At 44.7% G+C, this 13,551-nt stretch overlaps 1 protein-coding gene across 1 annotated transcript; it reads left to right on the top strand.

Moving 5' to 3' along the window:
• Nucleotides 1-11,025: 11,025 nt before the first annotated feature.
• Nucleotides 11,026-13,551, top strand: LOC100868618 (uncharacterized). Its single transcript, XM_012490155.3, has 3 exons — nt 11,026-12,474; nt 12,931-13,155; nt 13,225-13,551. Exons 1-3 carry the CDS (start codon nt 12,262-12,264, stop codon nt 13,411-13,413), a joined length of 627 nt encoding a protein of 208 aa, XP_012345609.1. The 5' UTR covers nt 11,026-12,261; the 3' UTR covers nt 13,414-13,551.

The following is a 13,551-nucleotide window of genomic DNA, read 5'->3' as shown; positions in this document are numbered from 1 at the left end:
TCAGCGCCATCTCGCGTTTGGATCACCGAAGCTCCGACTCGTTATTAATATAACAGAATATGCAAGGAGGTATCCGTGACGTCACAGAGAAGGAGAGTAACATTGTGCGAGAAGGACAGAGAAGATGTGCCACTATTTTTGGTTATACGGCTCCTGATACTTTCTAAATAATTGAGAACGCTATATTGAAAATTTATTAATTATTAATTTTCTATTAACAATTTCTACACTTTTAAACTCACGACTTAAAGTTGAAACCTCAGACAACTTTCACGTATAAATTTTAACGATAAATACTTTTCGATTAATTATTTATTAAGTGGATTTTTGCCTCGTATGCGGATTGACACAATCGACGCGCAATACATTTTTCATTAATTTCATATTATTATTAGATTTATTTCTCAATATAAACATATCCATTTAAAAGTTAGTCAGTTCTTCCTTTATTTTCACGTACTATTTTTATTTATAAGTTTGCTGTTATTTAAACGAAATAATTTACTGTTTAATTATATATATATATATAATATAATATAGAGTATATTAAATGATAAAAATTTCTATGTTTTTAAGCTCGCATCTCAAAGTTAGAACCTCGAACATTTTCTCGTATGAACGAAAAAATTCTTCTTTATTAATTGCTTATTAATGATTATCACAAAGTATATTCTCGATCTATCGAGTAATAAATAATCGATTTATTTATGTAAATAACAACATAATTATGAATAAAAAATATACGTAATGTAGAGGAAACAATATTTCAGATGCATAAATTTAGAAATAAATTTTATAAATGATGTGAAATTAATATGAAAAATATACAAGCACACATCGATTACATCACTTTGCATATGACGCATTAATCGTTAATTAATAATCAATCGAAAACAATTTCTCGTTAAAATTTATAACAGAAACTCGTTTAAAGTTCCAACTTTGAAATGCAATTTTAAAAGTGCAAAAGTTTTTGATAAAAAATTAGTTAATAATTATTTTTCAACGTAGTATCTTCGAAATGATGAAATATACGGCGACATTTTTTCCCTATCCTGCTCGCACAACATTGCTCTCCTTCCCTCTGTGACGTCACGAATACCTCCTTGCATATCCTGTTATATTAATAACGAGTCGAAGCTTCGCGGATCCAAACGCGAGATGGCGTTGATCGAAATTTTTCGATCGTTGTCTAATTTATCGGCAAAATGCACTTTTTTATTACATATCGTATCGCATATTTATATTTCTATTTTCTATTTTATATGATGATTTAGAAGAATAATCGTACAAATAATTATATAAAATTTCGTAGTTAAAAGTAAAAAAAAAAAAAAAAAAAAAAAAAAATTCCTCCAATAACAAAATAACAATTCGATCGAAAAATTTATTCACGTAGGAATATTTCGAAAAATCGGGGGAAAATTTTGCATGCCACGTTTCTTTCGATTATATTCCCTTGTTACAAAATCGATGAATACGAACGAATATTTATAAAAGATTACGATTCTCTATTATATACACGCTATATCACGCTTAGCAAGAAGCACACGTACAAGAATTTTCTCAGAATCTTAAAGAGAAAAGATTTCGAGATACATAAAAAGAATATTTTAAAAGCGCGCTTTTCTTTCGAAAGTGTATAGAATTTATGATATACATTTTTTTCCTTCCTCACAGGGGGAAGAAAAAGGTTTGGGAATCGAGGCAATCTCTTTATCCGTGGGAACAGGGATTAGTTGGTTTCGTTAGGGTTTCGAAAAGAATGGGCGAAGCACGATCCGCGGGATGATTGGAGAGGAGGGAACCGTGACTGGTTAATTGGAATTGCCGGCAAACTCGGCGACTCCTCGCCCTTGGAAGCATCGATGAGATTGCAGCAGTCGTCAAGGATCGACCGGTTTCCTCTTCAGTTTCGCCTCTATCTTCTCTTTCACCCATTCCTTTTCATTCGGCATAGCGACGAGGCGACTCAATCTCGCCCCCGGCACCCCCTTCGACTCGAAGAAACGGCGCGATTGTAATTGTTACTCCATCCATCCGCCTCGATCATTCGTACCCTCTCCTTTTCGTAAAAAAATCGCGCCCTCTTTTTGTCTCTCCCCCTCGCATAAATTCGACGAGAATGTCGTCGCATCTAAATTCCACGTATCCGCGTCTATTTTTCCTTTCATTTCATATTTCCCACGAGTTATGAAATCGTCGAAAGAACTCGTGCAAAATTAATTATTCGCACGAAGAGGAGGAGGAAGGATACGTGGATTTTTAGGATGGGACGCGCAAAACAAACGGAATTTGCTCGATCGCCTGGATCGTTGAATCCATCCTCGTTTTTCTCCCCCCCCCCGGTTCGTAAGTTATACTCTCGCTTCTTCGTCCACGTCTATATCACTATAAATTCACCTATTCGTATCTCTCCTCCATCGTGTATCGGCAAAGAATGGATCGAACGAGAACTCTTTTTTTTCCTATCCCCATTCTGATTAATAATTCTTCTTCTTTTTCTCGTTTTTTCTCGAAAGAGGAGAGCCGCACGATATTAACCGATCTTCGTTATCGAGACATGCACAACTCCCATCTTGGGCGAAACTACTCGGAACGTTTCCTCCCTCGTTTGCATGCCGATACGAACTGTGTGTGCCACCGACCTGCAACCGAGGAAACTTTACCATTTCTCTCTCCGGATTACCAAACTCTCCGCGTACAGCTGCGCTTTGAACCAGGTGAATGCAGGTGTTTCGAGACCTGTCCCAATTCGCCCCTTATCGGCCTTCTTCCTCCCCTTGAATCGAGATAATTTCCTCCCCCTCCATCGAAAGGCGTGGAACGGATCGATCCGCGAACGGATCGATCGACGGCTCGTCTTAATCACCGATTTATCACTCGCCATTGCTCCTCGAGGGCAATCGCGCGTGGCCCCCTGATACATGGCCGATACACGCTCGGTTGAATTGGCCGTCCACCCAAGATTCCTCGAATCCGAGTTAAGGGCTCGAGTCGATGGGACGGACAGCCCCGCTGACGAGGACGATAACGAGGCTTAAATCATCTCCCCTTTCGAAACACGGAGAATTGCAACGTCGAGATCCACGTCGATCTCGAGATCGAATTTTCGAGGGACACGTCGCGGAAGAAATTGGGGGAAGGGGAAGGTTGGTGGTGGTCGGAAACCCCGCCATTTTCCGCTGTCACGGGATCAGTTACTCTTCCAGGATGCGTTGGCCCGTGAACTCGGCGATAACGCAGAATTATAGTCCACGACTGACCACTCCCTGCGAAATCGGCCCATTTCGTACCGATTTGCGTCGTCGTTCCAACCGCTCTTTTCTTTCACACGCGTGAAAGAATCTATTCTCTTCGAAGAACGGGAAAATTTAGGAAAACGTTGCAACTTTCTCCTCTGCAACGTTTGCATTAGAGCAAGATTAGATTATCGTTTGCGTCCCCTTCTTAATTCGTGGAATAATTTTAAGAGGATTATAATTTAACGCGTGTCCAATAATTACAGGTCTCGGCCGATCTTGCCACTGATGGGGAGGAGATTATAAACGCCAGAACAAAACGTTTCTTAGCCGTTTTTTAGCACAACAATTACTCGAGATGGGGATGAACGTTCGAAATTTTATATATATTGCCAGAGAAGAATTTGCCCCCTTTAAAAACCTGCCAAGTGGAAAGTTGCATGACCGATTATATATCCCACTCGTCTCGAGCGCGCTTTCCATCAATCTCCATTTTCCAAAGTTTTTGCCTTCTCCTCGATTCCTTATCTCTCTCCTGTCTCGACCTCCAATTTGATTATCACTTTGTCGGGGAGGGAAGCAGACTGCCAGCGATATCATTTTTGTCCCGATACATCCTGCAAACTCTGATCAATTATGCGCCGGAGAGTATACGGAGAGCTGAACGATTTTTCATTCACACCGAAAAATTAATGCGGCTCGATCCTCATTCGTCGTAATTTTAATTAGTTTAGGATTTTCCAAATCCCGATTTCGTATTATTAGTTTCACGCGTTATATTAATTTCCGATACGAGAACTTTTCGACAAGTATATTTCGGCGAGGCAAATCGAGACCGCGTTTACTTTGCGTAAATTTTGCGAAAGTTCGTCCGAGAAGTTTGTTGCATGTCGTTTCGAAGATAAGATTTTTCGATGAAATTCGAAATTCGTGAATGTTTCGTGTATCGATTCGCCCTCTTCTTCTTTTTTTTTTTTTTTTTTGCACGCATTTCCTTCAATGCGGAACGGACGGGAAAAGAAAGGAGATTGCACTCGGCGCGCGCACGATCCTGTATCATTAGCAAATTCGAACCAATTTCCATTCGTTTGCCCGTTGTTGCGCTTGGAAACCGAATCGGTGGAGTAGTTACGCTATAATACCACCTTTTTCCTCCTGTTCTCTCTCTCTCTCTCTCTCTATCTCTATCTCATAAAAGCGAGCAACCTTTGTCAGCTCTCGGAGTGGAAAACACGTATATATTGAAAAATATAAGTATAAAAGCAGGATACAAAGGGATGCGTTTCCGTTTCAGAATATTTTATAAAGTAAACCGCACGCAACGTCTTCCCCCTCCCCGCTTCCCCTCGCGAAAACGCGATTTTCTTAGATGCAATAATTTCGAGTCGCAAAAGGATCGTAATTTCGTCCTCCCTTTTCTTTTTCTTTTTTTTTTTTTCTTTTTCTGCCCTTTCCTCCTTTGACAATCACGAATTGAATCTCGCCCCGATTACACAACGCTCGTTTACAACAGTGATCGCGATTACCCCAACGATGACACGCCCAAAGGATATTCCATTCGTTTCCTTTCGTTCCTTCTCCCCCGTCATCCATCCAACGCGAATTTTCTTCGCTTCGCTTTTAATTAATTAAAATCTCCTCGTTTAAAACCGGCGCAATAAGATGCTCCCACTTTTCAACGTACAACACATATATATATACATACATACACACCACACCTTCCTGCCCCTTTTATCCTTTATTCCTCGTCCCATCCTTCCCTTTTCGTTCCCTCCTCCTCCTCCTCCTCTTCTTCTTCCTCGGTTTTGGAGGAACGGTTGTTTGTCGTTTCGACCGATCCGGTTCACGCTTTTTCCTCCACACCTCGACGAGGGAGCAACAACAACGAATGCAATGCACGGTTGAAAAGAGTTCGTTGCTGCGAATTCGACGAGTTTAAAAAAGTCGCGGATGTGATTTTTAATTTCCAAGGGGGGGGGGGTTTGCAAAGGGATTCTTTTCCTTCGGAGGAGCATCTTTTGTCGTGTTGGCCCCCTCGGTTCCTTCCTTTATCTCGGTTAAGAACCCTCTCTCCTCCCTTGGCGAGCGAGAAACAAAAGAGTTTTCCGAGGAGAGATAGATCTCTAGGCCGATAAATTAGAGATCCCCTTTCTTTTTTAATCCTTGTTGTCGATGAAACAACAGGGGAGAGAGGAATTCTGGAAATCGGGATGGGGAACGTGATACGCGAGAACAAAGGCGCGATGGAGGAGGGGAAGTTATGGCGGTCTCAATTAAAATAGCTCACAAATAAAACGTTCCGAGCCGGCTAATATTATTTATCGCCCGGTTGGATGCCTCTTCCGCGTCGTATAAAAGCGAGAACACGGAAACCCATTATAATGAAATTAACAAATTACCCCGTCGTCCAACGCCTCGACCTCCTCCTCATCCACCTCTCTTCTCCCTACCACCTGTACCGGCCTGTACGAACGATCCTGTACACGAGTATCTCGACCCATCGATTTTCCTCCCCCTCCAAAACCTTATATCCCGCTTCTCGCGCCTTAATTCCCCCCCTCCTGTTCCTTATTCCAAGGAACAAGGAAAGCATCTCGTTCCAATTTCCTGATTTACAAGCGAGGAGGAGGGGGATACGAGGTTCGATACGGTTATTCCACGATTATTGCTCGTATTCGAGGCGGAATTTTCGATTCGAGCTGCGTTTTTGATCGGGACAGATAGGGAGGAGGAGGAGGAGGAGGAGGGCTAGGGAGGTGGTTTTTGGAGGAGTGGGTTCGGTTAGGAGAGACAATGGTAGGCGGACAAAAGCGTGATATACGAGGAACCCCGGAGCAGTGGTATTAAAATCATATTTTTAAGTCCTCCTCCTCCTCCTCCTACCCCTCCCTGCGGCGTACGTTGCTCTTCGTTGCGCACACACACACACACCGAACGTCGAATTCGCGTCGAACCGCAAAATGGCGCGGTGGTTGACGCGGTGTCGGATTGCCTACTGGATTTTTAATCGGACACCGTCGGATTGTAATTAACGCGAAAAAAAATCGGAAACGTACGTCTCCTTCCCCTCGTTTTTTTCCTTGATGCGTGAAAGGAAATCGATCGAATCGATTAATCCGGGTAATCCCGGTGAAAGTTGGCCGAGAAAGAAGGGAGGGTATCAAAGAGAGAAGCAGCGGTGAACATTTTCATTTGAAAATCCGTGTACCTCTGCGGAGAATCTCGAATCGGTGGGTTATTCGGGTTTGATTTAAAGTCCTTCGAAAGGGATGATATACGGGCCCTGAATACGTACGTACCCTCGCATTTACACGCAGGCACGCGTGAAATGAATATCTCCTTTCTAACCCGCGACCCCACCGCAAAACGTATATATATTTCATCTTGCTATCGCCGTTTCAGAGAGCCGTTCTTGCTTTTTCCTTTCCCGCTTCAAAGGATCCGCCCGGCTTACTTTCCTCGACCACACACACACACACGCACGCACGCACGCACACACACACGGTCGTTAACTCGGACGACACCTCGCTTTATCTTTGAAAATTCGTTAGCGAGCCGGATCTTGGAACAAGAGAGAGAGAGAGAGAGAGATCGTAGTTACTTTTTATTCGGTTGAAATTTCAACGTTGGTGCTAAAGGAACCGGAGAGTAGAATCGCGTCGCTCTAATAAATTGCGGTCCCAGTCTCTTCTTGGATGTATCTTACTTTCGAAATAAAAACGAAAGAAAAGAGAGAGAGAGAGAGAGAGAGAGAGAGAGAGACATCTTCGTACGATAGAGCTTTCCTCTCCTCCTCTTTTTTTTTTTTTTTAAACTGAAAGTGGAAATTTCCCAGTTTTAATATAAAATTCACGCGCTAACTTGATTTCGAGTGCGCGCTCAACCACCATGATTTTCAAGTATTCTTTCACTTTTAACCACCCGGCCCACTCGAAACGGATATTTTTTCGCGGGAGGGAGAGGAGGGGGAGGAGGCGAAACAAAACGATCCAAACGCGCCCCGGATGCACTTCATTAGAAAACTTTTAAATCTCGTTTTCGTCTCGTCGTCCGCTGGGCTAATTCGACCGAGTTTCACGAATTTGTTGCTCCCTCCCGAATATGTATGTATTATATCCTATACGTCTCGCCTATATGCCTTCCAAACTCTCGTTCGTATTTTCTCGCCTCGATAGGGGTAATCTCGTTTGCTCTTTTCAATAATTTTAAATCGTTGGGACGATCTCTCGAAAAATTTCGAAATTCGAGAAATCTTAGGATTGGCGTGTTTTTCGAGGGATATCTGCCTGCTCTTTTTTTTTTTTTTTCACGAGGCTCCCTTTCGTGTCGAACGCTATCGATACGAGTTTTCAACCGGAACGAATGGAATAAATGGATTCGTTTTTTGTTGCGTTGTACGCGCAACGAACAACGACAACCGCGCGTTGTTTAACGTTTCGGTCGCTCGAACGCGTACACTCGTTGCTCGTCCGCGGAAAAAAGCAGGTTATCGGGTTATTAACAATGCATCTCTCTTCCTCTCCTATCCGCCGCCCCACTTTCTTCTTCGTTAATAATTTCGCCGTGAAAATTCTTCTCAAAGGAAAACACTCAAAGGAAACACTTTTCCGGGATTATTTCTCGTCACCAACGTTTTGACGATTCTACCTGTAACGCGTAACAAAGTAAAACAATACGGAACGGTGAAACAGAATCGAAAGAACGTGTATCATCGCGCACGAAATTTGGAATTTTCTGAAACGAGACACTCTCGCCTTTTCAAACTTTTGCCATTTCTTAAAAAGAAGAAAAAAAAAAGTAGAAGAAGTTCGGAAGGAAGGAGTCTCGGCCGCTTTGAGAGGGATCTTCGAGATCCTTCGAGAAGTTTCGAGAGAAAAGACGAGCGGTGGGAGGCAACAAGTTGCGGGCAAGCGTCGCGTCGTTCGACGAACGGATCGCGAAGAGCGGAAGAATCGAGAGTGGGGGGGACAGAGAGGCAATTAGAATCCGAGCGAGGGCGCTGGACACCGGGCGGAGCCGAAGTGGTGGCAGTCGTTTAGCCAACGGTTCGCATTACACGGCCCATTACGAGTCACTTGGCGAGCGCGGAAAAACGTTCCACTTTGGCGGATAATGGTCGGCCGAAAGGAGCCACCAAGTCCCGTTGTATACGTTTACCGCGGGGCAAACGTGCTCCTCACGCGTCCCCCACCCCTCGACTATTTCATTTTAAAGTCAAAACGGCGCCCAGGCGCCTAGTCCCCTGCCCTCTCGACATCGTAAGAGGGTTGCCATACTATTATAACTTTGTAATGGCCTACTGGCGCGTACTTTGCCCTGGATATTGCCTTAAAGGGCGCAATCGTGAAACGGTCCCCCGCCGTAAATTTAACTTTCAAACACGGCGCGCGCACAATCCGAGGCGAGGCGAGAGAGACGCTCGTATCGCATTTTTCACGTGCTTCTCTCTCTCTCTCTATCGTTATCGTTGCACTACGGCGGTGATTACGGACCCTTTTATTTACCGTCCAGTCGATTAATCATCTCGATATTCTTTGTAAAACGACGGTCTCTTTCATTTCGCAGGGGATTTCAAACGGGACGAATATTTTTTCCAAAGCGGTTCGACAGACTTATCCACCGAGTCCCACCGATTGTCCCGATAATGTTTCACGTACTGTAACTCGTCTGTTGGTTCAAAAAGGAAAAAGAAAAAGATCCGGTAGTGGTATTTATTATGTATTTAATTTGATTAAATATATAATCTGACTTTTTTCCTCTTAACCGCGTGCTACGAAAGTGAAGCGAAACGGAATCGAGGAGCCGGCAGAATAGAAATATCCGAGTAATTCTAATTTACGGCGTCGTCGCAAATCATAACGCGGCCCGCTCGGACGGCTCGCTGCGGAAGCGGCCGGACTTAACGACCGTTCGATATCTGGATTACGCGTTGCAAATACGACGACATCGTTTCGAACTTGTGCATCGAATCGAGCTTACTTGGTATAACTCGAAATTTCCCGAGGAGACGTTTCATCGATGCTTGTAAACCGTTCGCGTATTTGTAAGATTTAGTCTCGCACAAAGGAATTCCTCCTTGCGTCGATCTTTGTCAGAAGGAAGAGAAAGAGAGAGAGAGAGAGAGAGGTGACCTCCTCTTCCCCCCTTGCAATCGTGGAAGGAATTCGAAACCGAAGATAATCTCCGCGAGGAAGGCGGGGGAGGGAAAATGTTGTGTTTCGTGGTGGACAGTGTTTGGCCCGAATCTATCGATTCCACCTTTCCTCGGGCGTTGTTGGCTGGCTGGTAGTAGTCCGGTACGGATTGTTGGCGGAACGCCAGAAGGCCAAGCGAGGGAAGAAGCTCGTCCAGGTGGAAGGTAGCGCTGGGAGAGCGAGATTCCGGGCAAAAAGGGTGAACTCTCGGGGAAAAAGAGAGAGGAGGGAGAGAGTGGGCGAGCACCACGAAATATTTGTCAATCGCAAAGGCAGGAAGATCGGTCGGGGAAAGTCGATTTAACGCCCGTTAAGGAAGCAATTCCTTTAAGAAGGATGGGGGATGGCGCGACCCCGGGATCCTCGACCTTCCTGGACTTACGACCTTTCACCGGAGAATCGCTTCCGTCCGCCATTATCGGCGGACGAATGGAACATCAATAACCAATTTCGTAAGACTAATATCGCGAAAATTAGTTTCCTGACGTCCCTTTTCCTTCCTTCCTTCCTTCCTCCCTTTCTCCCTCCCCTGCCTACCCTTCGTCAAAAGCTCTTTTCCCAATGTCCATCCATCGATCGTCATCGATCGGAATCGATCCTCTTTTCGATGTGGTAGAAACGAAACGATAATACCGTCCCATTCCTCGAGTCATCGAGTCATCGAGATTTCACCCCTGTGAAATATCCGCCTGGAAACGATTTCTCAACGATTGTTCTTCTTTTCGTTTCGATCGCTCCCGCTCCCGATCTTCGACAATTCTCGTCCCGATTTTTATCCATGGCGGAGAAGAACTGAAACGGTATCATCCGAAAGGGTAAACGTTTACTCTACTCTAGGTGGTGGAAGCCGATTTCTATCTTGTCGCGAACGAGGGAAACGGAGGAGAAAGGAGAAAGATGTACATCTTTCTCTTAGATTCCTTCGATTCGCGAGGAATTTCTTCAATTACGCCTCTTAATTATAAATTAATTATTTCCCCCGAGTTATGGCTCCCGATTTTTAGCTCGCCTCCCCTTTCAACCTAATTACCACCAGGAGGTCTCGAGGAGCTTCGAAACTCCTACCCCCCCGTTCCCCCTCTCCTTTCTCCCCTTCGTTTTTGCCTTTCTCGTTTTCCACCCTTTCTCGCCAACTACCGTTTCGCCAGTCTATCCCCCCCCCCCAACTTTTCTTTAACGAGGATCCGCCGTGCCTCCCGTCACCTTTTTTGCCGTTCCCTTCTTCTCTCCGATCTTCTTCTTTTCAACGTTTGCAAAATTTTACTCCCGACTCGCTGAATTTCTCCTCTCCGGCGTAAGAAGTTTTCTTCCTCCTCCTCCTCCTCCTCCCCTCGTCCAAACATCTCTCTTCCATTTGTCCATCGATCGTTCTCGTCGAAATTGAATACATTCGTCCCTTGTTGTAGTTGGATGTAGATGGAAAAAAAAAAAGAAAAAAGAGAAAGGAAGAGAGAGAGAGAGAGAGAGAATAGAAGCACGTTAACCACGTGGAATTAATCGAGAATTGGACGGGGAAGGGACGGGGGGAGGCGAGCGGAGACAAAAGCTCGCGCTTATCGAGCAAATTTGATCAATCGGCAATTTCGTTCGGGTTCCATTCGGGAAAGAGGAGGGGGCGGGGCGATATTTGACACGATCCCCTCGTCTCTCGATTTCTTTTTATCGAGCGAGCGTAACGGGCCCCATAAAGCGGAGATGCTCGGAATGTTAAAAGTTGATTTATTAACGTTTGATTTATTCCCTTATCGATCGGGACGAGTGCATTTACCGCGGGGCAAGATAGCCCCCGTGATCGACCTTTTCCTACAACTCTCTCCCACAACAATCCCACACCGCCATTTCAGGCGCCATATTTCTCGAGAAGAGATCCAACGGTGGCTGGCTGTTAATAAGCCACGGTGGGTTTTATCCCGCGATAAAAAAGTGACGCGACGAGTCTTGTCATCACTCGATCAATTACGATAATAACGTTCGTCGTCTTTGGGGATAAAAATTGAGAGGAACGGCGGTTTCGGTGGAAAAAGGGCGTGCAAGAGAGAGTGGTGGATAAACACGAAGGATGTACGAGCAGCAGGTGTCGGATACAAAATTTCACGAGTTTTTCCAATGGCGGATTGATGAATGAAAGTGGCGAACCTCTCTCTTTGTCTCTCTCTCTCTCTCGCCTCGTATCTCTTCCCCTTTCCTTCGGAAAGGGAATCGAAGATTTTTTGTTTTTTTTTCCCCCGGGATTATTAATATTATTTTGCCCCGCGAAGTTGGAGGTAATCGCGGATATAATTATCGAGCGTGAATGTTGGAGGACAAGAACGATCATGAAGTTTCTGTCTGTACGTTGGTCAAAATTCGTGCGACATGTACTAAAGGGAAAAGCCATCCACGTTCAAGAGATTCTAACCACTTTCGGTGACTAGCCAAAGAAAATTCTTCGATGGTGTGTACAAAGAGGACGTGACACTGCCCCTGTTACCGGTCAAACTCTCTTCTGCATAAATTCGTAACGTCGTAAGGACGTTTCGAGGTTATGTCGATGATGCAAAGTGAACGCGCGTGACCCTTGGAAAAATTTCGTAAAATTCGTAGATACTGCTCGTTTCAACGTTCGACAAGAAGAAAAATCGTAAATACAATCGCGTAGACCGAGTTTCAAAGAGTTTCCCGCGTGGCGAGCGTGAAAAAGACCGATTTAATATTCCCGGCGAGAGTCGATAATATTTATACCCTTTCGAATATTTCCGTCGCTCGTTGATATTTCATCCCGATGAAGTATCGGAAGGAGGAGGAGGAGGAAGAAATATCTTCGATCGAGAATTGAGAGAGGAATAATGAAGAGAGGGACAAAGTGTGTCGCGCAGACCATCAACTTGTCCAATCCGGAAACATGCATAAGACCGAAGAGGATTCAGAAGCTCGTTTCAGCGGACACGATGCAACCCTGCCCGACCATGACCGGCCCGGCCTCGTCTTATTGGACGCCCAAACCGGTGGCCATTAGAATCTGCACGAGGAAGGATATGCAAAGAACTTGTCCGCCCAAGGTGACCACCTTTCCTTCCATATTTCTCCGGTTCTCAAGCCAAGGCAGAAGTTTACTTTTACGGAATAAAGTTACTTCCGGTCGTGTTCCAGCTTCATTACGACGACTCATTATTCTTCGATAAGTGAACAATTATTGTTACGATAATTTTTAAATAAGTAAAAAACTTTTCAACTCTGTCGAAACGAGAGAGAGAGTCTTCGAGGCGTTGGATGCCACCTGGAAATTGGGGCGCGAGCATAGGTTTCAGGTCGCTTTTTGACCCTCCAACCACGTCTTTTCGAATTTTCGGAATACGCGGCGAACAGGTATCCTCCAAGTGTATCCGTCCGTCCGTTTCTCGAATCGAGAAAGTAAATATAAGCGTAGCGTTTGTTCTTAAAAATCGTCAAATATTGATATTCTTCCGAGTGCGCAAACTCTGTCTCTGAGGGGAGAAACCTCCTGGTTTGCGTAGGTGTGCGATTGCCAGCCCAAAAAGAGGAGGACGTTCGGGCAAAAGTTCTGCACAATTCTTCTCTTCTTTTTGAAGAGCAGCATCGCGGCCGGCCTCGTTTATTGGACGCGTTCCGAGGGTTTGTGGGGGAACAGCGCCGATGTCGAGGACCTGTATCGAAGGATAATGGCGACGATCTCGCCCTCGAACGACTTCGAGGATTACTGCAGAACCGAAAGAGAGGATGTAATTCCCCTAATAATTCCGTCCAACCACTACTCCTACTCCTCGATCGATAATATTTATTCGTTGCAGATCGAGTTGCCTCGCTTCAATCAGATCAAGTACAGGTTGATAAAGAAGTACAATCAGACCGTGTTCACCGTGATGAATTGTATCCTGAACGCGTCTACCGCGTTGCGGAACCAGCTTCAAAGACTCATGGTTCCGGGAACGGACAAATCCGACGAGGAGGAAGACGCGGAAGAGGGAAAGAAAGTTTGACACTTGCTCTCATCGAAACACAAATCCTGTGCGTCCTATCGTTCTTCCACTCGTCTTGTAACATTAAAAGAGAGAAAGAAAGAAAGAAAGAAAGAAAAAAAAAAAATCCCAATGCACGAATAAATTTCTAAAATAAAA

Source organism: Apis florea, unplaced genomic scaffold, assembly GCF_048593485.1.
Source record: "Apis florea isolate Af1SG1 unplaced genomic scaffold, ASM4859348v1 contig_2350_pilon, whole genome shotgun sequence".
NCBI classification, from domain to species: domain Eukaryota; kingdom Metazoa; phylum Arthropoda; class Insecta; order Hymenoptera; family Apidae; genus Apis; species Apis florea.
Note: the sequence above shows the minus strand (reverse complement) of the source record. Positions and strands in the feature narration are given on the sequence as shown.

Bases quoted from the DNA above. Each gene is read 5' to 3' on its own strand.
- LOC100868618 (XM_012490155.3), top strand. From the start codon at position 12,262: ATGAAGAGAGGGACAAAGTGTGTCGCGCAGACCATCAACTTGTCCAAT. The intron at 12,475-12,930 runs GTGACCACCTTT...TGGTTTGCGTAG, and splicing joins AAAGAACTTGTCCGCCCAAG to GTGTGCGATTGCCAGCCCAA. The intron at 13,156-13,224 runs GTAATTCCCCTA...TATTCGTTGCAG, and splicing joins GCAGAACCGAAAGAGAGGAT to ATCGAGTTGCCTCGCTTCAA.